At 44.9% G+C, this 25,865-nt stretch overlaps 1 protein-coding gene across 2 annotated transcripts in view; it reads left to right on the top strand.

The window, feature by feature from the left end:
* RCL1 (RNA terminal phosphate cyclase like 1) overlaps positions 1 to 25,865 on the top strand; it is an 82,653-nt gene that overhangs the window by 2,905 nt on the left and 53,883 nt on the right. Inside the window, exon 1 of one of the 2 annotated variants that reach the window (XM_002924342.4) lies at positions 19,863 to 20,185. The exons of the other annotated variant lie outside the window; for it this stretch is intronic. Within the exon in view, the coding sequence (XP_002924388.1) occupies positions 20,050 to 20,185 (136 nt within the window). The 5' untranslated portion in view covers positions 19,863 to 20,049. Of the gene's footprint in view, positions 1 to 19,862; positions 20,186 to 25,865 lie in introns of those variants that run through there. 2 annotated transcript variants of the gene reach the window in all.

The following is a 25,865-nucleotide window of genomic DNA, read 5'->3' as shown; positions in this document are numbered from 1 at the left end:
TCTTACTATGTGCTAGGCACTTTTGTTAAATACTTTGCATGTGTTAATATACTTAATCATCACAACAACCCTGTGAGGTAGATACTATTATGGTCCCTATCTTACAGATGAAACACAAGGCACAGTGAGGTTAGGGAAGAATTAAGATCACACAGTAAGTGGCAGAGGATGGCAGGGCCGGACTCTCAACCACGTTTGGCTCCAGCTTCCCACACAACCTGTGTGCGGTTTCATGCCCTCTTGCCTCTGTGTTTGCCGCGCCCTCTCTCTGGATCCTCTGCTCCCCTCTTCATCTTGTCAACTTCTATTTGTCTAGAGTCTTACCTCCTGGGAAGCTTTTCTAGTCTCTTCCCGAGTCTGATTAGATGTCCCTTCTCTGTGTCCCCAGCCGACTCTATCCATACTTTGTGGCATTTACCAGATTACACTGTAAGAGTGGATTGCACTATGACTTCTCCATCATTAGTTTTTCTCAAAATGCAATTCATGGACTCCCTGCTTCAGAGTCACGTGGGAAGTTTGTTTAAAATACAGCTGTTCCTGGGACCTATCTTAGACCCACCAACTCAGAACTGATGCAGGACAAAGCCTATAGGAGTCTCCATTTGAAAGATGCCCCAAGGGGCACCTGGGTGGCTCAATTGGTTAAGTGTCTGACTTTGGCTCAGGTCATGATCTCAGGGTCTGGGATTCAGCCCCACATCAGGCTCCCTGCTCAGGGGGGAGTCTGCTTGTCCCTCTCTCTCTCTCCCTCTGCCCCTCCCCTGGCTTGTGCGCACTCTCTCTCAAATAAATAAAACCATGAATGAACGAACGAACGAACGAACGAACGAATGAATGAATCAATCAATCCCCAAGGTGATTCTGACCTGTGCCAAGTTTAACCACCACACTAGACAGGAGGGTGGCCGTGCTTTCATGGACATCTCCGGGTGTTCTGAATGAGGGAAATGAGCTGCACTGGTCCAGGATGCCAGCAGATGGCGCTGTGTCAACGTAAATGCTTTCGCGTGAGTGGGAGGAGGAAGACGGGAAGTTTTGTTTTACTGGAATTCCAGCCTCAGATGCTGCGTAATTGATTTATTATTATTTTTTTCCTGCTCAATTTGCCGACCATTGTCCCACTTGCATGAATAAATTGATTTCTGACGGGATGAGGACTTGGACAAGCAAGGGGAAAGAGGCTGGTCACAGAGGAGATCTTAGCTGGCAGTACAGACGGGAAGGATATTCCTGATTACCCTCATTTCCATCCTCAATGATGGAAAGCTGCTCCTAACGAGCGCTCAGTGTTGCGAAATTACCCAAAGCATTCAAAAGAATATGCCATTTCAGCAAGAGGGTGGAGCCATCCTGTAATTTCTGGTAGTCCTCACCTGTTTTCTTTATGGACTGTCATATACATGTAGGTTAACCTTTTAAGTAGGTTCCACACCCAGGATGGAGCCCAACAGGGCCTTGAACTCAGACCCTGAGATCAAGAGCTGAGCTGAGATCAAGATTCAGTTGCTTAACTGACTGAGTCACCCAGGCGCCACCGTGGTTAACCTTTTCAAAATCGCTTCCCTTACAATCCAAAGTCTAGAACACTGAGTCTTCCTCCTGGGCTGAGTCCTTCATTCTCCTAAGGGACAGGGGCCCCACAGACAACCCTTCCTCCCCCTTCCAGCCTCCCTCTTGCCCCCCAGGGGCATCCATGTGCAAATAACTGATAGGGCTGGCATGGGGCCAGGAAAGACTATCAGGCAAGGCCAGAGCTAGGGGCTGAGCTGTTTTCCTTTTCAGGGAACCAGGGGTGGGGTTTGCTGTCCTTTCAGCTCTAGGCAAACGGAGGAGAGAGTGGTGAACACAAAGGAGCATAGTCTCAATCTTACTGGGAGGGCCCAATTAATTTATTTTTAATTTTAATTTTATTTTAAGTAATCTCTGCGCCTGATGTGGGGCTTGAACTCATGACCCCAAGATTAAGAGTCGCATTTTCTACCAACTGAGCCAGTCAGGCGCCCAGGGAAGGCACAATTTAAAGGCATCACACAAATTAGGGACAATAACTATCAAGTAGAAATAACTACTGAGTTACAAGTTCTGAGTGACCCAGTATAAAGCAGATGGAAATGCTTCAAAGGAATGTGAGAAAATACAATTCTCCTTTTCCTTTCTTTTCATTCTTTGAACAATCAAGTTCAAAAGTCATTAGGTGGAAGGCCACACAAGTTTAGGACTTCATGGCCCACTCCTGGTCACAACTGTAGGCAAAGGCATCTGCCCAGCCCCGCCCCCACCCCAGGTTTGATGGTCCTCATGATGAGGGGTTGGCCCACAGCTACCTCTAGATGGAGTCAGTGGCCAGGAGTCTGGGAGCACCAAGCAGGCATATGTCAAGTGGCCAGTGTTGAGGTTCCTGTCTTTGTCTGATGTCCCCTCTTCCAGCCTGGGATGAAGGGCTGCTCTGGGCATAAAGGACCTGTCCCCTGGAAGCAGGAGAACTGAGCCTCCCCCACCTACAGGCAGAACCTGTGGTCTCTGACTAGACTGAACACTGGGCCTCAGAGAACACTTTGCACATTCTGGGCAGCCTAAATTATAAGGCCAGCAGCCCTAGTGGTAATGTCTCTCTCCGGGAAGTTAAGGGCCTCACCTGATGGCTGGGGTGAGAGCAGCCAGCCAGGAGCCGGTTCCACAGGCCACACAACACGTGTGACTGCCAGGGAGACAGATCCTGGTTTACCTTGTCCAAGGAGAACTGCCTGGATTGGGGCAGGGAGCCATCCAGCCGGAAGCCCTGCACCCATGGGACAGGCCCTGGCCCCCAACGCTGGACTGGACAGTATGCCAGGAATCAGTCTCAGGGTGGCCGTGACCAGACTTTGCCTTCCTCTGCTTGTAGCAGGTAGAATGCCCCTTCCAGATCAGAGAGAGGCAGATCCACGTTCTCCTGATTGACAGGAAATTGTGGGGGGCAATGCTTCCTCTTGGAAGGGATCCCAGCCTTGGAAGGATAGGAGGGAGGAGTTCCCCTTCTTTCTATTCCACAGAAAGTCTAAAGGATATACCACTGCTAGATGGGGGATTCTTCAGAAGAAATCCCCTTCTCTCTGTCTCTCCTGCTCAAGCTGGGGGGGTGGGGAATGGGGTGGTTACGAGCAGGTGCTGCTGGAGAATTGTGGCTACAGCTGGAGGCTGTAGGAGATGACTCAACAGACCAAGGTCAGAGCTGTTCTGGGCTGGATCCCCAGCTGAGATGATGATTGTTCGACCACTGGCTGCCCAAAGCATTGGATTCTCTCTAGGACAGCTGGATTTAGGGCGAGGGTCATGGGAGCCTGCTCCCCGGTGGCTGTTACTGTGGTGATTCCAGGGCTGGTTCCTCTTCCTTCTTAGATGGTTAGGTCCACCTTGGGACTCTTGCTTTCAATTCCCAGACCTACTTTTGTCTCATCTTCCTCATCTCAGAACTGGTACTTACCAGCTACCCAATCGTTTAAACCAGAAAGCTGGCTGTGATCTTCAATTCAACCCTTCCCCTTCCTCTTTGTGTCTCCTCTCTTCACTGCCACCACGATAATCCAAACCATCATCATCATCACCATCATCATCATCGGCTGCCCAACAGCAGGAGCCTCTTTATTGATCTCCCCATTTCCTCTCTCACCGCCCCCACCCCCACCAATCTCCACATCACCCAGCAACCAGTAACCATGCCCCCTCCCCCATGGTTCTTGGGCACAGCAACATGGTTATTTCCTTCAGGCACTTGGCATAAGTCATACATTTATTTTGTTGTTCACTTTGTTATCTGTGTCCCCCACTAGACTGTGGCACCATGGAGCAGGGTAGCTGGTCTGCTCAGTGCGTCATTTTATCCTTCCTGCCAGCACGGGGCCTGGCACAGAGTAGATAATAGCTGTTAGATGAATGGCATTAGGCCAAAGAGTTTCGATTTGCAAGGAGGAGTTTCACACATTTTGGGAAAAGGACTGATAAAGCATAAGGACACATTGGAGCATTAGAGGGAACGATGGAGGCAGCTGGATGGACATGAATGGGTCCTCTTTCCTAACAGCCTCCCAGTTGATGGGGCCTAAGGTAATGGCATACCATGCAAGAGGAAAGGATGCAATCCTCAAGAGCATTTAGAGGAGGAATTCCTATCTTCCCAAATACGTTGGGAAGGAGAGAGTCACTGATGTTGTAAGTCTGGTGAGCCAGAAACATAGCATTACTTGGTCTCTTGGAAAACCTCGGTTTTTACACACGTTGAGTTTGAAATGACTGTAAATACTTCCTGTGGGCCACGGAGAACAGCCAAACCCCTTTGACTTCTTTGGGAAACCTCTTTGATAATGTGGTCAGCCATGAAATAGACATCAGATTTATGATTCTTGATTTCCTTATGTGGAAAGTCAAGGAATTGAAATAAATTCTGTAATTCTAGCAGAAAGAGAGAGTTAAAGCTTCAAAATTCTAAACCCTGTTACATTTTAAGGACACAACCAAATAGTTTTGAGCCATAATTTGTTACATCGGACACAACCACTAATAGCTTTGCCATTCATTATCTATTGAACATGCAATGATTTTATTGTATGAGTACCTGTCATAACTAATTAACTGCAACTTATGTATATTTTTCCACATTTTCCAGATTTTCTATGACAGCATGGGGTATTTTGATAAATCAGGGAAAATATGGGATACTTTTTTTAAACAAAAATATAAAGACTCACTGTGTCAATTTCTGAATGAATAGCTTTGGGGTAAGCACTTGCCTTTACACGCCAAACATATGTAAGTGCAGAAGTTACTAAATGTTCCCAGAAATCACTGGAAATTTCCCTCCAAGAAGTACACACATGTTGATGTTTCTTGGAATTCTCAGCAGCTGGTTTCCCTTCTCTGGTTTCAGACTGCTTGGTCCCAAAAATCACTGGGCTGGAATTATACAGTAAGCCCATTGTTCCAATAATTCTCCCTGAAGGCAAAATTCAGGGATTTGTCCCTTTTTTGTTGTTATAGTCCCAGACCTAACTATTAGCTATTCTTCTCGATGTGGTTTTGATCTCTTGGAGAATTTTCACATCAAAAGTGTCTTTTAGGGGTTTGTTTTACTGTGGTAGGGCTTCCATTAGAGGAGCAACCAGCATGGGGAAATAGCAGGGGTGGATGGGGAGGGGAGTAGAGAATATTGCATGCCAAATTCATAGTCCTCTTGGTTAAAGACTGAAGAATGGGCCATAGGTGAGTGACTGGTAAAGAATCATCTGGAAATAATGACATGGAGGATTACTGCAAAAAAACTGGGCATATTTCACCATGAGAAGAAGGTGGGACATTAGGGCTTTGTAGCAAGAGGGATTACATTTTACTCACAGAAGCAATGCATCGCAATAAGAGGATGAATGAAGTCAACCTGATATATAAAGAACAATTAAAGTTGTCAGGAAACAGAGCACACTGCTTCATGTGACATAAGCTGTCTACGCATAGAAATTTTCAAGAAGATTCTGGAAGACTGTTCTCTGGGAATGGTCCAGGAAGGCTGTGTGTTGGACAGAGCATTGGACTTCATTTCTCACATAGGCTCCATGTCCATGGCAGATTTACTACTGCATCCTGTTTGTCCTCACTCCAGGGCCCAGGCTAATGGAGCATCGAGTAACTGGAAGAATGGCAGTCGCCATGGAAAAGGGAAAGAGGAGCTTCAGTGCGAAAGCGACACATGCCATTTCTGCTCACGTTTCACTGGTCAAAGCAAAATGCATGGTCAGCCCTAAAATCAGGTGGGCAGCAAAATGCATATGCCTTATTTTAGTAGGCAAATAGAAATGTTATTTTGATTTGCATGTAGCTTATATATATAAAGCATTATAGCTTTATAGCATCATAGCTTATGATGTTATTTGTATTTGCATACAGCTTATAATTTTTTAAAACTCAGATGTGAATAGAACTTTTGAAATGCTTCATGGGGCTTGGGAAGTTTGTTCTTTGTGCTCATACGTAGTTTCAGCATCATTGCAGTTAGAGGGCAGGCTCCAGGCTGCAGCGTATGATGTAGTCCTGAGGTAGTTTTGGAATATAGGTGAGGTTCGGTGGGGCGATGTCCAGAGCGAACGACCAAGAAAGAATTCTTGAGATGTCTTTGATGCAAAATGGTGGGTTTTTTAAAGCTTGGGGACAGGACCGGTGGGCAGAAAGAGCTGCTGCACCGGGATTGTGAGGGGTGGCTGATTATATACTATGGGGTTGGGGGAGGTAAGGAAAAGGGAGGTTTCGAAAGGATTTTCTTGTGTTAAGAAGACTCACAGTATCCCAGAGGCCTTGCCATTGTCAAGTTAAGATTGTTTTTCCCTCTAGCAAGGCGTGAATGTTAAGACAGTTGGGAGCTTCCTGAAGGAATGTCACTCATATCCCACCCAGGAGTGTGTGTCTGTGTGGGGGAGGCTGCAGGGTGTCAGCTCCTGCTTTGTCCTTGGCTAGCCTCCTGCTCCCTCATCAGTCTTCACCTGGTGGTTATGTCTAGAAAAAGGCAAACTTCTGAATTGGAAACTAACAGGAATCCATGTATCAGGGACGGGGTTAGTGTTCTGACGCAGAGCTTTACAATGGTGGTGTTAGTATTGTTCTGAGACTACTTTTTATGTCTTGTGGGAGAAAACAATGGAGCAATTATGTTGGAGGTGCTGGAAAGCAAGACTTTTGCTATGGAATCAAAGAGGTACAGATGTAAGAACAATGAGGTTAATTTAATTTCACTCAAATCCTGATTTTGAATTGGAAGTACCGCTATGAACTCAGTATATTTTTTCTTAAAAAAGAAAAGAAGTAGTTTCCAGCTCCATCTGCTGAGAAAGCCTAAGGGGGAAAAAAAAAGTCGCTAAGGAGTACCCAGTTTGTGGTCTCTAATTACCACTTCCCACTAAAAGAAATCAAGCTTCTTGGAAAAATGGCTGATTCCAGATTAGGCACAGGAAATATACAGGTTGTGCCTGGAACATCATGTGATCCAAGAAGGCAAGAAATTTATCAGGGAATACTTGGGTCATGCAAAAAGGCTCAGCAACCAAGTTGAATGGTCTCTTCCTTGAGAGAGAGGATACTTGGAACATTTTTAAGAATACAAACGGCAGGGGCGCCTGGGTGGCACAGCGGTTGGGCGTCTGCCTTCGGCTCAGGGCGTGATCCCGGCCTTATGGGATCGAGCCCCACGTCGGGCTCCTCTGCTGGGAGCCTGCTTCTTCCTCTCCCACTCCCCCTGCTTGTGTTTCCTCTCTCACTGGCTGTCTCTATCTCTGNTTCAAAAAAAAAAAAAAAATTTTAAAAAAAAAAAAAAAAAAAGAATACAAACGGCAGGGGCGCCTGGGTGGCTCAGTCCATTAGGCATCTGCCTTTGGCTCAGGTCATGATCCCAGGGTCCTGGGATGGAACCCTGCATGGAACCCTGCATGGAGCCCTGCATGGAGCGCGTCTTGCTCCCTGCTCAGCAGGGAGTCTGCTTCTCCTTTTCCCTTTGCTGCTCCCCCTGCTTCTGCTCTCTCGCTCCCGCTCTCTCTCTAATAAATAAATAAAATCTTAAAAAAAAAGAATATGAACTGCAGTGGATTGAAACACATCAAATGTGCTTGAATTCACCAGCTCATATACCTGCAAATCCCCGATGGACATCTTTGCAGAGACCGTTCTTTTGAAAACTGGGAGATAAAGGAAGGGATCTTACCTTCCCTCTATGAATTGCACTTTAGGTAACCACATAGTTGATGGGAGGAAGCTTCTCTTTATGGAAGTATTCCAGTTAATAAATAAGAAGAAATCATTGAAATAGAATATAACTATTTTGCATCCCCCAATGAATAAATGGAGGTAGGCAATGATCATCGATAGCAGTCAGCACAAAAAAGAACAGACATCTAGACATTTATGACTCATGACAGAAGTTCATATCCTACCTATAAAGTATACCTTCTGAAAAGCCAGCAAGGAAAAATCAGTGACTCTCAACACTTTCGCCTTTCAAGCGATATTTGTCATTGTCTGGAGATATTTTTGATTGTCACAATTGGGAGAGAGAGCACTACTAGCATCTAATGGTTAGAGGCTAGAGTCGCTGCTTAACCTTCAATGTGACATAGGACGATTCTCCACCATGAAGATTTGGTCCCAAATGTCAATAGTGCTGGGCTTGAGAAATTTCGCTTTAGATCAAATGATCAATTTACGTGTAATTATGTATATAGCGACAGGGGAACAGGTCAAGTGACATCACAGGGATGCAATCAACAAAATCACATCGTGGGAAACTCTAAAAGACAATCAAAGTAGTTTCTTTAGCAAATAAAAGGGTATTTATCTTTTGGGGGTACATACCAAAATATTTACAGATGAAATGTTATGATGTCTGGGTTTCCTTTAAAATAATTTACAATGGAAGTGTGTGGATGGATGGGGGTCTACATGAAATAAGACTGGCCATGAGTTAATAGTTGTTGAACTGGGTAGATAAGTATATGAGGGTTCACTCTCTGGTATGTTAAAATTGTGCACGATAACAAGTTAAAGGGTTTTAATCATTTATTATGTAAAATGATGGTGAGGGGTGCTTGGGTGGCTCAGTTGGTTAAGCATCTGCCTTCAGCTCAGGTCATGATCCCAGGGTCCTGGGATGGAGCCTTGAGTTGGCTCCCTGCTCAGTGGGGAGTCTGCTTCTCCCTCTCCCTCTGCTGCCTCTCTCTCTTCCCCCTGCTCATGTGTGCTCTCTCTCTTTCTTAAATAAATACACAAAATCTTTAAAACATAAAAAAATAAAATGATGGTGATAACAAATGATAGTTGAAAGAAGTGTTCTTTATTTTAAAACAAAAGGGTAGCATCTTTTTTTTTTTTTTTTAAAGATGTTACTTATACAACAGAGACAGCCAGTGAGAGAGGGAACACAAGCAGGGGGAGTGAGAGAGGAAGAAGCAGGCTCATAGCAGAGGAGCCTGATGTGGGGCTCGATCCCACAACACCGGGATCACGCCCTGAGCCGAAGGCAGACGCTTTAACCGCTGAGCCACCCAGGCGCCCCAGGGTAGCATCTTTTTTATCAGTGTATTAGTTATCTACTGCTGCATAACAAATTGTTCCAAAACTTCACAGGTTCACACAGTATTATCTCATACAGCTTCTGAGTACCGGGAATCTGAGAGCTTCTTAGCCAGATGGTTCTGGCTTAGCATCGTCCACAAGACTGCAGTGAAGATAGTGGCTGGGGCTGCAGTCACCTGAAGGCTCGACTAAGCTTGGGTGATCCATGTGAGATGGCTTACTCACATGGCTGTTACCTGGATGCCTCAGTCCCTTGTTACACGGCCTCTCTGCAGTGCTGCAGAGTGTCCTAATGGCACGGCAGCTAGTCTCTCAAAGCAAGCAATCCAAGAGAAAGGATAAGCAAGGGGCTGCAGTGCCTCTTGTGACCTGGTCTTAGAAGTCATACTGTCACTTCTGCCATATTTTATTCATTAGAAGTGAGTCACTAAGCCCAACCCATACTCAAGGGAAGGGAAATTAGGATCCACCCATTGAAGGGAGTTATGAGGAATTGGTAGACACATTCTAAACATCACAACTGGCCTCTTTTTAATTTTTTGTGTGTGTTTTATTGGCCTGTGACATCCTAAAGTGATAGAAACTCTAGCCTCAGACACTTATGCTAGTATAAAAAAGACTGCAGATATATTGAGGGACTGTACCTACATCTAACGAGGTTAAGGTACCTCCTTACTTATTAAAAGAATCAATCTAAATGGAACCCTAATAGTATTTAACAGTAAATTATTTTTAAAGGTGAAATGATACGTTGAAACAATAAAAAAAAATAAAGAAGGATAAAGATTTTCAATTAAGGAAGTACTAAAGGGTAAGATAAATTTTTTTTTAAAGATTTATTTATTTGAGAGAGAGAGAGAGAGAGACAGCCTGCAAGCTTGCCAGCAGGAGGGAGGGGCAGAGAGAGTCCCAAGCGCAGAGCTCCACACGGGGCTCGATCTCACGACCCCGAGATCATGACCCAAGCTGAAACCAAGAACCAGTCTCTCAACTGAGTGAGCCATCCAGGCGCCCAGGGTAGGATAGATTCTGAAGGGTAAATTCATTCGCACTATCACTAACAATTCTCACTGGAATTAAAAGAGAGCAAATATACAGGGTTGTTACAAGCAAATGAACAAAAGCCAACTCTTGGTTTCTCATCTTCCAAATATCCCCAGGCTCATCATAATCAGAAACATTCACAGTAGGCTGGATGTAATCCCATAGTTTCCTTTATAGGAAACCATATCTTGTGCAAAATGCATGCTGTAAGCTAAACAAGGATGCTGCTTGCTCCCTGCCTCTCAGACATTCACCCTAGTCCTGAGCCAAATCTCTGATGTGCTGCTGTCCCTTCCTTTTTGCATGTCTTTCTCCTCCATTGTATCCAAGAATCCCATAAAGAGTAGCTCCAGGACCTTATGCAGCATAATCACCCAGGTGCATAGTTAAAGACATTTCTGGAGCCAACCCCACCCCTACCAAACCAGAAAATCTTAGATTGTGGCTCAGAAATGTGCATCTTTAATAAGATCCCTAAGGTGAAATTGTTTTGTGCAATAAAGCGCAAAAAGTCCTGTATCAGGCTGTGAGTGTGAGAAGAGGGTCTGAGTCTCGCTCATCTCTGCGTTCTTAGTCTCTCACCTGCATCCTTGTGCCTTTCCTGGCATAGGCACCCCTAGCACCCTGGTAGGTGTTAGATGAATGTTCGTGGAATTGAACTGACTTGGAAAGATTTCTGCATCTTACAAAGTTTTGACTCCACTAATTCATGAAGAGATTCTCTGTCGAGGAGACTCTTTCGTAGGTTTGGTGAGGTGATGTGTGCTGTTTTTGCCTGTCTAGCATCTGTTACCTCGTGTGGTAACAGCACTGTTGTTTTCCTTAGGTGAGCCACTCCTCTCTCGTGCTCCATTCCCGTAGTCTGAGAGCCATTGGCAAGACTTTCTCCACAACAGAAGTGAGCCTGTGTCCCAGGTTTGGCCAATCCGAGCACATATTCCTGCAGACTACTGCGACTGGTTCAGAAATGGGTATGTGACTCAGTGAGAGCTGTACTCCGGATTTGCCGGTTGCCGTCTGGAAAGAGGTGGCTTCTCTCACTGGGTTTGCTAAGGTGGTGGAATGTGAGTCTGGACTTTCCAATGACTATCTTTTTTTAAATTCAGTCAATTAACATATAGTGTGTTATTAGTTTCAGAAGTAGAGTTTAGTGATTCATCAGTTGCATGTAACACCCAGTGCTCATTACATCAAGAGCCCTCCTTAATGCCCATCACCCAGTTAACCCATCCCCCCCCCCATGACCATGTTTGTCTCCACCTAACCTACTTGCGGTCTCTACAGATTTGCCTGTTTGGAACACTCGATATATAAGGAGCCATACAATAGGTGGATTTTTGTTGGGGGGGGTGGATGGCTTCTTTCACTTAACATGATATTTTCAAGGCTCAGCCATGATACAGCCCATAGAGTGTTTCATTCCTTTTTATTGCCAACTAATATCCCACCATATGAACATACTCTATTTTGTTTATCTATTAGTCAGTTGGGGACGTTTGGATAACCTTTGACTTTTCATGGATCAGTAAGTTCCTTTTTATGCTTAAGTATTTTATAACAGTGACAAATTGTAATGCAGATGGCTCTGAATCAAATATTGGAACATGTGATAGTGATGAGCGACAAGTGTGATTTGACAGATAGTGAGTGAAATAGGAGAACTTTCAACCTCCCTAGAAAGTCAGGGCTGTATTGTTAATGTAACAATGTTACATTTGTGTATGAGGCTTCAATTCACATTTGAAGTTTCATAATTATAAATCATAACATTTTATAATTATGATACAGCCTCAAGATGGGCAACTGGTGCCTTGAAAATTCTGCTCCGAGTGTTTGTCACCTGCCAATCATCCACTTCTCTGTCACTTTCCCAGTCAATGGAGATGGTTTAAGGTTGTCTGTAAAACAAGACTCAAGTTCCTCATCCCGCCCCTGTCCCAAAGGCTCTGAAACAGGCACACAAATGCTTTCAAATTTTATCAGTGTTTTTGCTGCTAACAATGATAGGAAAACAGAGATTAAATATCCAATCAATGGATCTCCAAGAATCATAAAAAAATCTTTAAAAGCACTACGTATAGTTATCCCTAGTCATCATCTCAATGTTAGTGGGACTCAAGCCACTGCCTTCTAGCTCAATATCCCAACCTTCTTAGATGTTCCTTTGGGAGAGGGGGATCTGCTTGTCATTTCGGGGCTGGACTAATGACCTGTGAGCTTCTTGGAACTCTATAAATCTAATCTCTACCAACTCCTCAGTTAACATGTTTCACAATACGTTTAATCAGGAAAGGGACAAGGAGCATAGACTGTGGGAGCCAGACTGACTTGGGTTTTAATGTCTATTAATTTTCTGTAGCTGGGTAACAAATAACCACACACAGAGTGGCTTGAACATGTTATCTCACAGTTTCTGTGGGGCAGGAGTTTGGGCATGGCCTGGGTTTCTGTGCTTCAGGGTCAAACCAGGTTGTGATCAAGCTGTCAGCCAGGATGGGATTCTCATCCATAGGCTCAACTTCTATGTAGTGACTTTAACAACTTGGATGTGTAGATTTATGTATTTCATTACATTTGGAAAGATTTGCTCATTATTTTTTCAAATATTCTTTCTGCCCCTTCCTCTTTCTTCTCTTCTTCTGCAACTCCTATTATGTGTATGTTGGTACACTGGAAGGCATCCCAAACATCTTTTGTTTGTTTTTTAAGCTTCTTAAATTGTGGTTCTTAAGCCAGAAGCATCAACACCACCTCAGAAGTTGGTAGAAGTGTCAATTCTTAGGCCTTATTCTAAATGTATTGAAGAAACTCTAAGGATGAGACCCAACGATCTGTGTGTGTGTGTGTGTGTGTGTGTGTGTATTGAAGTTGACACACAATGTTACAGTAGTTTTAAGTGTACAACATAGTGATTTGACAAGTCTACACATTATGCTATGCTCACCACAAGTGTAGCTGCTGTCTGCTGCCATACAACCCGATTATAATATCATTGACTATATTCCCTACCCTTACCTTTCATTCCCATGACTTACTCATTCCGTAACTGGAAGTCTGTACCTCTTACTCCCTTTCATCCATTTTTCCCACCCCCCCCCAACTCTCTCCCCTCTGGCAACCACCAGTTTGCTCTCTGTATCAATGAGTCTATTTCTGTTTTGTTTGTTCCTTTGTTTTGTTTTTTAGATTCCACATGTAAGTGAAATCATATAGCATTTGTCTTTCTATGTCTGACTTGTTTCACTCAGCATAATACCCTCTAGGTCCATCCATGGTGTTGTAAATGTTGCAAGATCTCATTCTTTTTTATGGGTAATAGTCCATTGTGTATATATACCATATCTTCTTTATCTGTTCATCTATTAATGGGCATTTACATTGCTTCCATATCTTGGCTATTGTATAGCTGCAACAATACTAAATAATGCTGCAATAAACATAGTGCATATATCTTTTTGAATTAATGTTTTGTGTTTTTTTTGGGTAGATATCCAGTAGTGGAATTACTGGATTATATGGTATTTCTGTTTTTTGGTTTTTGAGGAACCTCTGTACTATTGCCCAAAGTGTTTGCACCAATTTACATTCCCACCAACAGTGTTCCAGGATTCCTTTTTTCTCCACATCCTTGCCAACACTTGTTATTTCTTGTCTTTTTGATTTTACCTATTCTCGCAGGTGTAAGGTAGTATTTCGTTGTGGTCTTGATTTGCATTTCCTTGGTGATTAGTAAATTTGAGCAACTTTTCTTGTGTCTGTTGGCCATCTGTGTGTCTTCTTTGGAAAAATGTCTATTTAGATCTTTTGGCCATTTTTTTTTTTAAGATTTTATTTATCCGTTTGACAGTGAGAGAGAGAACACAAGCAAGGGGAGTGGGAGAGGGAGAAGCAGGCTTCCCGCTGAGCAGGGAGCCCCATGTGGGGCTTGATCTCAGGACCCCAGGACCATGACCTGAGCTAAAGGCAGACACCTAACTACTGAGCCACCCAGGTGCCCCTTTTTGGCCATTTTTAAATTGGATTGTTTGTTTTTGTGGTGTTGAGTTGTATACATTCTTTATATATTTTGGCTATTAAACCCTTATTGGATGTTTCATTCACAAATATCTTCTCCCATTCAGTAGGTTGCCTTTTTGTTTTATTGATAGTTTTCTTTGCTGTGCAAAATTCTTTTATTTTGGCATAGTCCTAATAGTTTAATTTTGCTTTTGTTTCCCTTGCTTGAGGAGACATATCTACAAAAATATTGCTAAGGCCAGTGTCCAAGAGGTTACAACCTATGCTTTCCTCTAGAAGTTTTATGGTTTCAGGTCTCACATTTAGGTCTTTAATTTTTTTTCAGTTTATTTTTGTATATGATGTAAGAAAGCAATCCAGATTCATTCTTTTGAATGTAGCTGTCCAGTTTTCCTAGCACCATTTTTTGAAGACACTGTCTTTTCCTTATTGTATATTTTTGCTTCCTTTGTCATAGATTAATTGACCATGTAAGAAAGAGTTTACTTCTGGGCTCTCTATTCTGTTCCATTGATCTTTATGTCTGTTTTTGTGCCAGTACCACACTGTTTTGATTGGTTTAGCTTTGTAGTATATCTTGAAATCTGGGATTGTGATTCCTCCAGGTTTGTTCTTTCTTAAGAGTGTTGGCTGTTTGAGGTCTTTTGTGGTTCCATATAAATTTTAAGATTCTTTGTTCTAGTGCTGTGAAAAATGCTATTGGTGTCTTGATAGGGATTGCATCGAATCTATAGATTGCTTTAGGTATATGGACATTTTAACAACATTAATTCTTCTAATTCATGAGCATGGTTTATCTTTCCATTGTTCATATTGTCTTCAATTTCTTTTATCAATGTCTTGTAGTTTTTGGAGTACAGGTCTTTCACTTCCTTGGTTAAGTTTATTCCTAGGTTTTTTTGGGGGAGGTTATAATTGTAAATGGGATTATTTTTTAAATTTCTCTTTCTACTGCTTTGTTGTTAGTGTATGTAGAAGGAGACTCAACTTTACTGAATTCATTTATTACTTCTAATAGTTTTTTGTTGGAGTCTTTAGGATTTTCTATATATAGTGTCATGTCGTCCACAAATAGTAACAGTTTTACTTCTTCCTTACCAACTCAATTGCCTTTTATTTCTTTTTCTTGTCTGATTGTTGTGGCTAGCACTTCCAGTACACTATGTTGAATAAAAGTTTTGAGAGTGGACATCCTTATCTTGTTCTTAAGCTTAGAGAAAAAACTCTTAGATTTTCATTTTAGCAATCTATTCTTTAACAAGCCCTCCAGTCAGTTCTGATGCATGCTAACGTTTGAGAACCACTGGTTTAGACAGTTCTGAATTTATTGATTTAGGCTATCCATGTATCTTTCAATTAATTGATTAAGTAATTGATTCTAGTCACATTATTGAACTCCTGCTAGGTGCTAAACACTGGGGATATGATGATAAGATACTATTTCTGCTTGCTTTGTTTGTTTGTTTATTTATAGAAAGAGAGAGAGTGCAAGTAGGGAGAGGGGTGAAGGGAGAGGGAGTGAGTGTCCAGTAGACTCCCTGCTGAGCATGGAGCTGGATGCAGGGCCTGATCTCACCACCCTGACACCATCACCCAAGCTGAAATCAAAAGTCGGACACTCAACTGACTGAACCACCCAGGTGCCCCACTATTTCTGCTCTACGTGATAGAACGAGGTTTCTGCACTTATAGGATCCCTAAGTGTTTTAGAAAGGCTGCACATAAACTGGTTATGAATGGATATATATGCAACAATGTACTTGTGAATAGTTATTGTGAGTGACCAGAGGCAGAGAACTGAACACAGAAATTTATCCTAAAACTTAAACAGTGTAACCATTAGTTCCAGGCTGAGGTGAGAAAAAGCCTTTAGGACCATTATGGTTTGAATAAAAGAGATGATGAGATAGCAGAGTGGGTGAAATGTGGTGTTGAGCAACTTTCTCCATGAATTGGGAAGAATCCATTTCTACCATGGTCTCCACATCCAATGTCCCATTGCTAAGCCAAGTACACTTTCATCCTTATATTATTGTTATCCTTACCTTTATTTGTGGAAGTAATTACAAGGCAAGATATATGTCATTTATTGTTTAGTGTGAAAGAAAAATCTAAGAACAGATTAAAAAGTTTGTAATGGACAATTTCAAATATAAATGAAAGTAGAGAGAATTGTATCATAAACTCCTATATCCTTATAATCCTACTTTTGAGCTACTTGGTGTGAGGATCAAATAAGATTATGTATGTAAAGACTTCAGCAGAGAGTCTTACTCTCAGTAGGCTTTCAATAATGGCTTGTTGTACCAGTCAGGGTTCAATCAGAAAAGCAGAACCACTCACTAGAGATTTGCTATAGGGATTTGACCTTATACAATTATGGGGGCTGGTTTCACAGTCTGTGAGGCTGTTGTCTTTGTGTGTGTTGATAGAACCCAAAGTCAGTACGATGTGCTGGAACCTGCATCAGTCCTCACTGCCTGCAAATCTCCAACCTCAATGATGTGAGTGACCAGCAGAGGATGGTATCCTTCATCGTGGAGGTAAATGTATGTTGGCCCAGGAGCTGGAGTTGCTAAAGCAGGATCTGGTGAGAACCAGAGGAGCTATGGGCTCAATTATTGATCCAGCCCAATAGGCAAGATCAGCATCAGATAAGTATGTGAGTGGCAAGAGAGCCTGGAACCCTGCAGTGACCTTTCAAACATAAACAATGTGGCTGTGACTTCGCTTTTGTCTTCCAAATTTTATGCAAGATGTTTTTTGTGGTTTGCTCACTCAGAGTTTTGCAAGGAAGGGAATTCAGGGACATGTAGTTTTAGTTATTTGTTACTGTGTAACAAACTACCCCCAAACCCATAGCTTAAAACGGTAACAATCATTTATTTAGCTCAGGAATACGCAGTTTGGGCAGGGGTCAGTAACGACAGTTTATCTGTGCTCCAAATGGTGTTAGCCAGAGTGGCTCCGAAAACTGATCAGAGGCTGGTTGGGGACTGGAATCACCTGAAGGCTCCATCACCCCCATGTCTATGATTGATGCTAGCTGTCAGCTAGAATAGTTGATTCTCTGTGTGGTCTCTCTGGTATGGCAGCTTCATGGTGGCCAGGCTTTTTATCGGAGATTCGGGGTTCCGAAGACATAGGATTTAAGAGAGAGGGAGAGGGCGGCAGACTGGGAGAGGGAGAGAGACAGGCAGATGGAGTTTCTATTTTGGTTGTCATTTATTAGCTATGCCACTTTAAGCAGGTCATTTATTTCCTCTGAACCTCAGTTCTCAAATTTTAAAAATCAGAACTTATTTTGGGGTTGTCCAGAAGGAGACTCTGAGGCAATAATTTGAATGAAAGTAGTTTATTTGGTAGTTAATCCCAGGAAATATCAGAAGAGAGCTGAGAAGTGTACAGATAAGGAAAGAAGCTGGTAAAGTTAATCAAACAAGTTACCACTGTGGGCAGCTGGAGCTTAAAACCTCTAGGGAAACCCAGGGAAACACCATAGAATCTATGTCACAGAGCTATCTCATCCAGGGTGTGAGAGGCTGGGATATTTATATGTCAATTCCCATCTGTCATTGGTTGAAGACTCTGGGGAACATTAATTCCTCAGCACCTTTGGTCTACTGAGATCCACGCCAAGTGGAAAAAACCCTCATACAAAGAGATACAGGTGCTGCTGGAGGAAAATTAGCAGGTCTGCATTGAAAATGGTAAAAGCTTAAGGGATATGGACAGGGCACCCACAGGGTTTGCTACAGAGTATGGGTTGTTGAGTAATTAAAATGGGATGATAGACAAAGAAATCCACTCTGGCATGATGGTGCTTGTTCTTGCTTTGGCACGCGCCACTGCAGGATTGAAGGGAGGCCCTGAGGTCCAGGAGCTTTCAAAACTCACATCAGGAGACACTACCAATTTCCTGAAAGGCAGTCTTAAGAAACGGCAATAATATCAGTGGGATTACCCACCCCACTCAATAGACTTCAGGGCTAATAACCTGTCACCTGTGGGACTGCAGACCTCTCCAGTGGTTCCTCATAACTGAGTCTTATCTATACAAGGCTTGCTACCTTGGCTAATCTTACTTAAGCTCCAACCCTTACAGATCACTGCCCCCCTACCCCCAAACGTTCTGGAACTCACGATCTGGTGACATTATCCAAATGATGAGGTTGTGGGATATAGGTGAGGTTCGGTGGGGTGGAGTCCAGAGCTGATGACCAAGAAAGAATTCTTGAGATGTCTTTGATGCAAAATGGTCCTTTATTAAAGCACGGGAACAGGACCTGTGGGGAGAAAGAGCTGCACTGGGGTTATGAGGAATGGCCCATTATATACCCTCAAGTTGGGAGGGGGTTAGGGATAATGTAAGCCTCTAAGGAATTTTGGAAGCAAGGTTTCCAGGACCTTGAGGGTTATCTATTGGTGGGAAAAGGTCATTTATTACTGTCTAATAAAACCTCAGTCACGAGACCCTTCAGATGAGTATCGCTGGGCCATATGCTTGGGGGACGATTGCTAACACGTATCTTGGTGGGGGGGGCTAGGGATAAAGGAAGTTTCCAAAGGAATTTTTATATGTTAAAGTAGATTTACAGGATCCTGGTTGGGGAGGGGCGGTGTCAGGCGAGGATTGCCATTTGCTCTTAGCAAAGTATTAACATTGAGACAGTTGAGTCCCTAGAGGAATGTCATTCTGCCTGTTTCAAGGACTTGTCAATGGTCTGTAGGTAGTAAGGAAATGTAATAATTTTTCTTCTGCCTTTGTTTCCCACATCACAAGAACGTTTGCAAACCCATGTTATTACAATACTGGATTCATAAGTTTGTAGTCATTTGATAGATGTCTGAGCATCTCTGAAGGTTTCTGAGCAGAGGAGTGACATAATCCAATCTTTGGGAAGATTCTGGTGTGAAGGATTAAAAGACAGCAAAGAGGGAAAAGCAGAGTCTGTGTGAGTATGTGTGAAGTTATTACAATTACCCATTTTGAGGCATGCGGGATGGGAGGAACTGTTTTGGCTAGAAGCACTGTGCATGTAAAGGGACCCATGTGAAAGGGGCAAATCTTGGTGTCTCATAATACAGTAAGCAATGGCCTGGTATTGCAAGACTCCAGTCTCCATGCATGGGGCCACGGTCACCTTTGCAATGTTCCTCGCGTCTCTCCTCACGTGTAAGGAGGGAATGGGAGCACCTCGCAGGGTTACAGCAGGGAGCAAGGGGACAGCGCCGGCTGCGCACTCAGTGCCAAGCGCGCAACAGGATAAGCGCGCCCATCCCACCTTCTCCTCTATCAGGAAAAAGGCGGGGGAGATACTACCATGTACATCCAAGGATTGCCCTAAGTACTGAGGCTAAGTACCGGGCATGGAGTGGGCACCCAACCCCAGCCTGTCGCCTCCCCGGCCCCCACGCGGGTGGAGAAGACGCAAGGAGACTAGCAGGGAAGAGGAGCTCCCGCTCTTGGCTCCCAGGCCGCCCCCCGCACGCGCTCCCTCCCGGGGCGCGCTGTTGCCGGGGCCCAAGCACCGCCCCACTCCAGCGCGGGCCAATGACAGCGCGGCCCGGGCACCGCCCAGCTCCAGCTCGAGCCAATGGCGGCGCCTCACGGGCACCGCCCTGATACCGCGCGGGCCAATAGCGGCGAGACTCGGCGCGGGAGCCGCCCCCGGTCGGGTGGGGAGGCGGAGAGACGGCCACCGACTCCGCCCCTCTCCCCTCTGACCCGGTGTCTCGTCTCTCCGTCTTCCTGTTCCAAACCACGTGGACGCGCTGGGGGCTGCGGGGCTACGGGAAAGAGCCCGGGTCACCGCCGCCGCTGTCGCCGCCAGGGTCGCGACCCCCGCGCCCGTCCGAAGTCGCCGTGCCCCGGCCGCCCGCACCTTTACGGAGGGCGCGCACATGGCGACCCAGGCGCACTCCCTCAGCTACGCGGGCTGCAACTTCTTGCGCCAACGACTGGTCCTGTCCACCCTGAGTGGGCGCCCCGTCAAAATCCGAAAGATTCGTGCCAGAGACGACAACCCGGGCCTCCGAGGTAACTCGGGGCGGCAGCGCGCGGGGTGGGCGCGGGGACCGCGGGGGTGCGGCGCCGATACCCTGGGGGCGGTGCGCGGGGAGCCTGCGCGTCCCTCGGGCGCGTCGAGGAGGCCGAGCGCTGCGTTGCTCCCACACCCGAGAGCGCCCCGGGCTGAGGGGGGGAGGCGGGGTCGGGCCCGAGGGGTGTGCTCCGCCGAGCGCTGCGCTGGCGTCTCCCGGGCGCTGCTAGTAAACAGCTACACGTTTTCCAGCACTACGTGTTGCAACAAATCCCAGGCATCGCCCCCTCGCCTGCCTTCAGTCCCTCTTGCTCACGCCGTGAGCCTCTCGAAGGATAAAGGCAGTTTCTTGGACCGAAATGTGGTGATTGGGCAGATTTAAGATGGAGAGAGATTTGGAGAGAAAAGTATCACTGGTTGATTCCGTGCTCTGTCCCAAAACACGTCTCAGAAGCAGCTGCCGCCTCGGACATCGGCTATCCCTGTCGCCATGATTTCGCAGCTGCCCTCACACCTCTCCTTGGGTGTGGATTAAAGAAAAAATTAAAATTCTGTGTTTGTTTTTAGCCGTAACTGGTATGTGCGCAGGACAGAAGCTTTGTGATAATTTTTTTGTTGTTAAGTCATGGGCCTGATTGCCTTGACTTTAGTCAGATTTGATGACAAGCGCTAAATTACAGGTTTCCAAGCCCCCTTTTTTTGCCCGACAAAAGTGGATTGATGAAAAAATAGTCCCTGTTTAAACTCACATCTAGTTAAGTGGTGCCGATTTTCAACTGGTCCCCTGGAATAAGACACATGGATTTGAAAGCTTCTGTCTGGTTATCCTGAATTGGGAGATTCACGCAAAGGAAAAAAGGAAAAACCTATCCGCAAATTGAAGGAGAGAGTTTGTGGTTGGTCTTGGAAGCTTTGTGGGTCCTGTTGAACTGTTTACTTTTGCACCGACTTCTGTACTAGGTGGCCGCCCATTTCATCATCTGTCTGAGTGCGTGTTCTGGAGGGTTACATCTCTGCCTCTCTTGAATGGTGATTGGTTGCACATAGAGGGAAAATGCTATGTCATTGATGGAGATAGACGGTTAGGAAAGAAAAAACCAGAAGACCCTCCATACCTGGTGACAGTGGGAAGGGCTTGTGTTAGTACATGATTCTTCTCTCTACTGCTCAGAAACACTGAGGAAGCTAAGGAGGGACCCCAGCATGGTTTCTGCCAGGTGTTCCCAACATCTGTACTTACTTTGAATCTGCTTGGGCAAAGCAGTTGCTTGATTGCTCTGCTCTGTGGCATTCTCAGCCAGCTCTCCCCTTTACCTCCAGTTTACTCTAGAGAATTTGCCATTAGCTAGATATGGGAAGACAGGCTTCTACTTCTGCGAACAGTGGGCATAGGTTTTTTTGTCATTGTTTGTTTGTTTTTTTTAATAGCAATAGAAGTTACTTTGGCCTGGAAACCTGGGATTTCTGTGGGAAATATAGTGCTTCTAAGATACAATTTAGTGTTTGTCTTTTGACAGGTGGCCTCCAGACTAATATTTAATGTTCCGAAGGATGCTCCCCCCTCCCCAGCCCCTTCTCCCAGCCCTCCCCGCGGTCCACTGTTTGTGAACATCTCTTCACTGCCACACACACACACACACACACACACACACACACACGAACTCTCATTTCTTCCAACAGGGCTTGGCCACTTGGCACTTCCCTGAAAGGATGCCAGGCTCCACTACTTGGGGGAGGTAGTGCTCATTGGCCGATGTGTTGGTATTTTATGGGAAGCACGACGTGGAGCATTATTTGCCTTACCTTATTAATACACCAAGGGAAAAACCAGAGGCTCCTGACTTAGATCTCCTTGTGCTGGTTTCAGGTCCTCAGAAATCTTGTAGATGTTCGTTTAATTTCTTCCAAGAGGGGGACGCCTGGGTGGCTCAGTTAAGCGTCTGCCTTTGGCTTGGGTCATGATCCCAGGGTCCTGGGGTCAAGTCCTGCATCAGGCTTCGTGCTCAGCAGGGAGCCTGCCTCTCCCTCTGCCTGCAGCTCCCCCTGCTTGTGTGCTCTCTCTCTCTCTCTGTCTCTGACAATAAATAAATAAATAAAATCTTTAAAAAAAATTTCTTCAAGAGGGAAGTGAGATATTTGTGTGTGTATATATGTATTCATAGATACACATACATGTAATTGTATATACACATATACATACGCACATGTACATGTTTATGTATCTAAATACATGTAGCCCCTGATTCATGATAATGTGGTCATAGTCAAGTGAGTCCTTGGTAGTTTGAAGATGTAGCCAGGGGGCTGTGCTGCCAGTCATCTCTCCCTTTCTGACTCTTTCTGACTCAGATTCTGAGAATTGGAAAAAACTCACAGCATATCCAATAAAATCTCAGCTTAAGTATAAAAATTGCATCTCTCGAAGGTGCTTGCTTAATCATTCCTCCTGGTGTGGGCTCTGGAGGGTGGGGGGTGTGGAGGGCTTTTGCCTCAGGGGCGCTGGTTCAGAAAAGGTTACTGAGCCCCAGTATGTGCAAGGCTTTGTGGGAGCGTAAACATGAGAAGCTGGTTGCCCCACTTCTGGAGGAGCTTTCTGAGTAGGAAGTGCTGAGAGAGTAGCTTGAGTAGCCAAGTAGGAAGAGCTGCATGTTGTCAAGGGACTCAACAGAGTTAGGGCAGAGGCTTCCCTGGGGGTGATGAAAGAAGACTTTCTGGGTCTGCTTCTGGTCTGGACAGATACGATGGTGGCTGCCAGAATCACTGTTGGTGAAAGGAATAGCTTGTAAGTCAAAGAGTTCTTTATTTATTACATTGAGGTAAAATCCTTGATTTGTTGTGGTTGTAGTGCTTGGTGGTTGAGAGATTGGTCTAAAGTTAGACCTTGGTTTGAGTTCTGGTTCTGCTTTTGCTATTAGCTCTTGGACTTTGGGCAAATTCTTTAACATTTCTGAGCCTCAGTTTTTTCGTCTTAAGTGAAGCCAACCTTTACCAACTTCATAGGGTTATTGTAAAGATTAAATGAAATAATACTTAAAGCACACAGAACAGTGCCGGGCATGTAGGAAAAATAAACGTTAGCTGGTTTTGGGGCACCTGGGTGGCTAATTCGGTTAAGCGTCCGACTCTTGATTTTGGCTCAGGTCAGGAGATCGGGGTTCTGAGATTGAGCCCTGCATCTGGCTCTGCGCTCAGCAGGGAGTTCGCTCCCCCCCACCCCCCTTGTGCACTGTCTCTCTCTCAAATAAAAATAAATAAATCTTTTAAAAATGTTAGCTGGTTTTATTATTATGTAACTTCTACCTACGAGTATAGTTCTCTCTGGTGTCCGAAATCTGTTCCTGCTTCTTTTTTAGATTTCTAAAAAAGATTGATTTATTTGAGAGAGAGAGAGAGAGAGAGGGAGCACGCGCGCACAGAGGGAGAGTGAGAGGAAGAAGCAGGCTCCCCACTGAGCAGAGAGCCTGACATGGGGGCTCGATCCCAAGACCCTGAAATTATGACCTGAGCCAAAGGCAGACACTTAACCGACTGAGCCACCCAGCTGTCCCCGTTCTTGCTTCTATATGGAAAGTTTTCACATATTTCAAGAGAATTATGCCTTCTTTTTGTCCTCTCTTTTTAGTTTAAAGTTTTCCTTTTGGGTGATGTCTCCCAAATAGTGAAATTGTGTGTATTATGTATAATGTAGTCGTTTTCAACCAGGGCAGTTTTGCTCCCCAGGGGGACATTTGGCAGTTTTTGGAGATATTTTTGGTTGTTAAAACTGGGAGTCTGCTCCTGGCATCTTGTGGTAGAGCCCAGAGATACCATTAAACATCCTGCAATGCACCCGACAACTTCCTCACACACAGACTTCTTCTGCCCAAGATGTCAACAGTGTGGATGTTGAAACCCCTGGCATATGAGACTTAATTATTATGCCTTTTCTTTTCCCCATATCTCCAGTGGTTGGGAATAACAGTGTGTGGACCAAGAAAGTTGCACAGGGATTCAGAAGGGGATGAGACAGAGGTCAAACTCTGTGACTTCAGGCAAACAAGCTAATCTCTTAAATAAAACTGCCTCCTTCCAGTGCGGAGGGATTGTATACAATGAGAAGGTTTTGAACCCCAAAGAAAGATGATCCTAGAATGGTTTTTACTAATTACACAACCACATGTGTAGTTTTTGCTTCATTCTGAGAAACATGAACAGTTATGTTTCATTCTACTCTTGCTATTCGTGAGAAGGAAGTAAATATTTTGTTTTGCTGCTGTGTTCCTGCAGGTAGAAAGCCAAGGCATAGTTAGGTGAGGTAGCTGGCAAAGTTGAAGTCCATGGAGTGACAGAGCTGGAAGGAGGCTGCAGCCAGCTCCCGCCTGGAGGGCTTGTTCTCCCATTTAACTGTGTGGTGGACTGGCTGTTCCGGAAAGCAGCTGTCCACAGCGGCCCTGTCTCTGGATTTCAAGAGGGCTGTGTCTTGCAGGGTTAGGTTGAGTTCACAGTTTATGGGTAAGGTGAGGTCCAAATGGAAAGAATTCCATGAGAATAATTGTTTAAAGTGGGAATAGGGAAAGACGGACTCGGGCGGGAGCACTGGCTTAGCAGTTAGGACCCAGGACCACTACTGCCCATGTCCCTGAGCCAGTCCCATGACTAAGCCTCACTGTCTTCCCCTGTGAAATTGGAGAGAGGAGTTATGTGGGCCCACGGGAGTGCTGCACATGGCTTAAGCGGATGAGATCCTGAAAAGGGAGGGGTAAGTGGAGTTTTAATCAAAAGAATTCCTTAAAATGTGGTGAGGAAACATGCTACATAGAGGTCCCTTGAAAGGAAAACATCTTTGGTGAACTGATATGCTGTTTTGGGGCTAAATCTGGCTGTTCTTAAATTGCATCTTCTAGAAGAATTGTAAGGGGAAACTTTTTCCTCTACTCGCAATACTTCTGACACCAGATGTGTGAGTTTTTTTCCCCCTACAAAGCAATTCTCCCAGTTCTCAGGGAGCATCAGCTGGGTGTACTACAGACTGAACTCAGTTCACATGCTGTCTACATGCAGGTGACGGCACATCCCACAGGGTAAGGGCTCAGCCCCACAAGACTGCCGCCACTTCAGACAAGTTCCCATCGCAAGTTCAGGCTACTTGTACTTCTGACCAACTGGTTAGTATAAATCGGGTTCCCACAATCGCCTCCTTGGGTCTGATAATTTGCCAAAATGGCTCACAAAGCTCAGGGAAACACTTATGTTCACCAGTTTATTGTAGAGGATATTATAAAGGGTATAGCTGAACACACGCACAGATGAGGTATATAGGGCCAGGTGCTGAAGGGTTCTGAAGCAGGAGCTTCTGCCCTCTGGAACCAGGGTGTGCACCACCCTTCCAGCACATGTGTTCATTCATTGGCCTGGAAGTTCTCTTGTTGTGCAAGAGTTTTAATAGGTTTAATCTCCAGGCAGCCTCCTCGTCCCTCAAGATCAGCAGGTAGGGCTTCAAGTTCCAACCCTCTAATGACGGTGTTTCTGGTGACCAGGCCCATCCTGAGGTTGTGTAGGGGCTCCATCCTAAGTCACCTCATCAGCATAAATTCAAGTGTACTCAAATGGGGCTCCTTATGAATAAATTTTTGGAGACACTCCTATTATTTTGGAACTTCCAAGGGTTTTAGGAGCTCTGTGCCAGGAATTGGGGACAAA

The sequence above is a fragment of the Ailuropoda melanoleuca genome, chromosome 17 (assembly GCF_002007445.2).
Source record: "Ailuropoda melanoleuca isolate Jingjing chromosome 17, ASM200744v2, whole genome shotgun sequence".
Lineage (NCBI taxonomy): Eukaryota > Metazoa > Chordata > Mammalia > Carnivora > Ursidae > Ailuropoda > Ailuropoda melanoleuca.
Note: the sequence above shows the minus strand (reverse complement) of the source record. Positions and strands in the feature narration are given on the sequence as shown.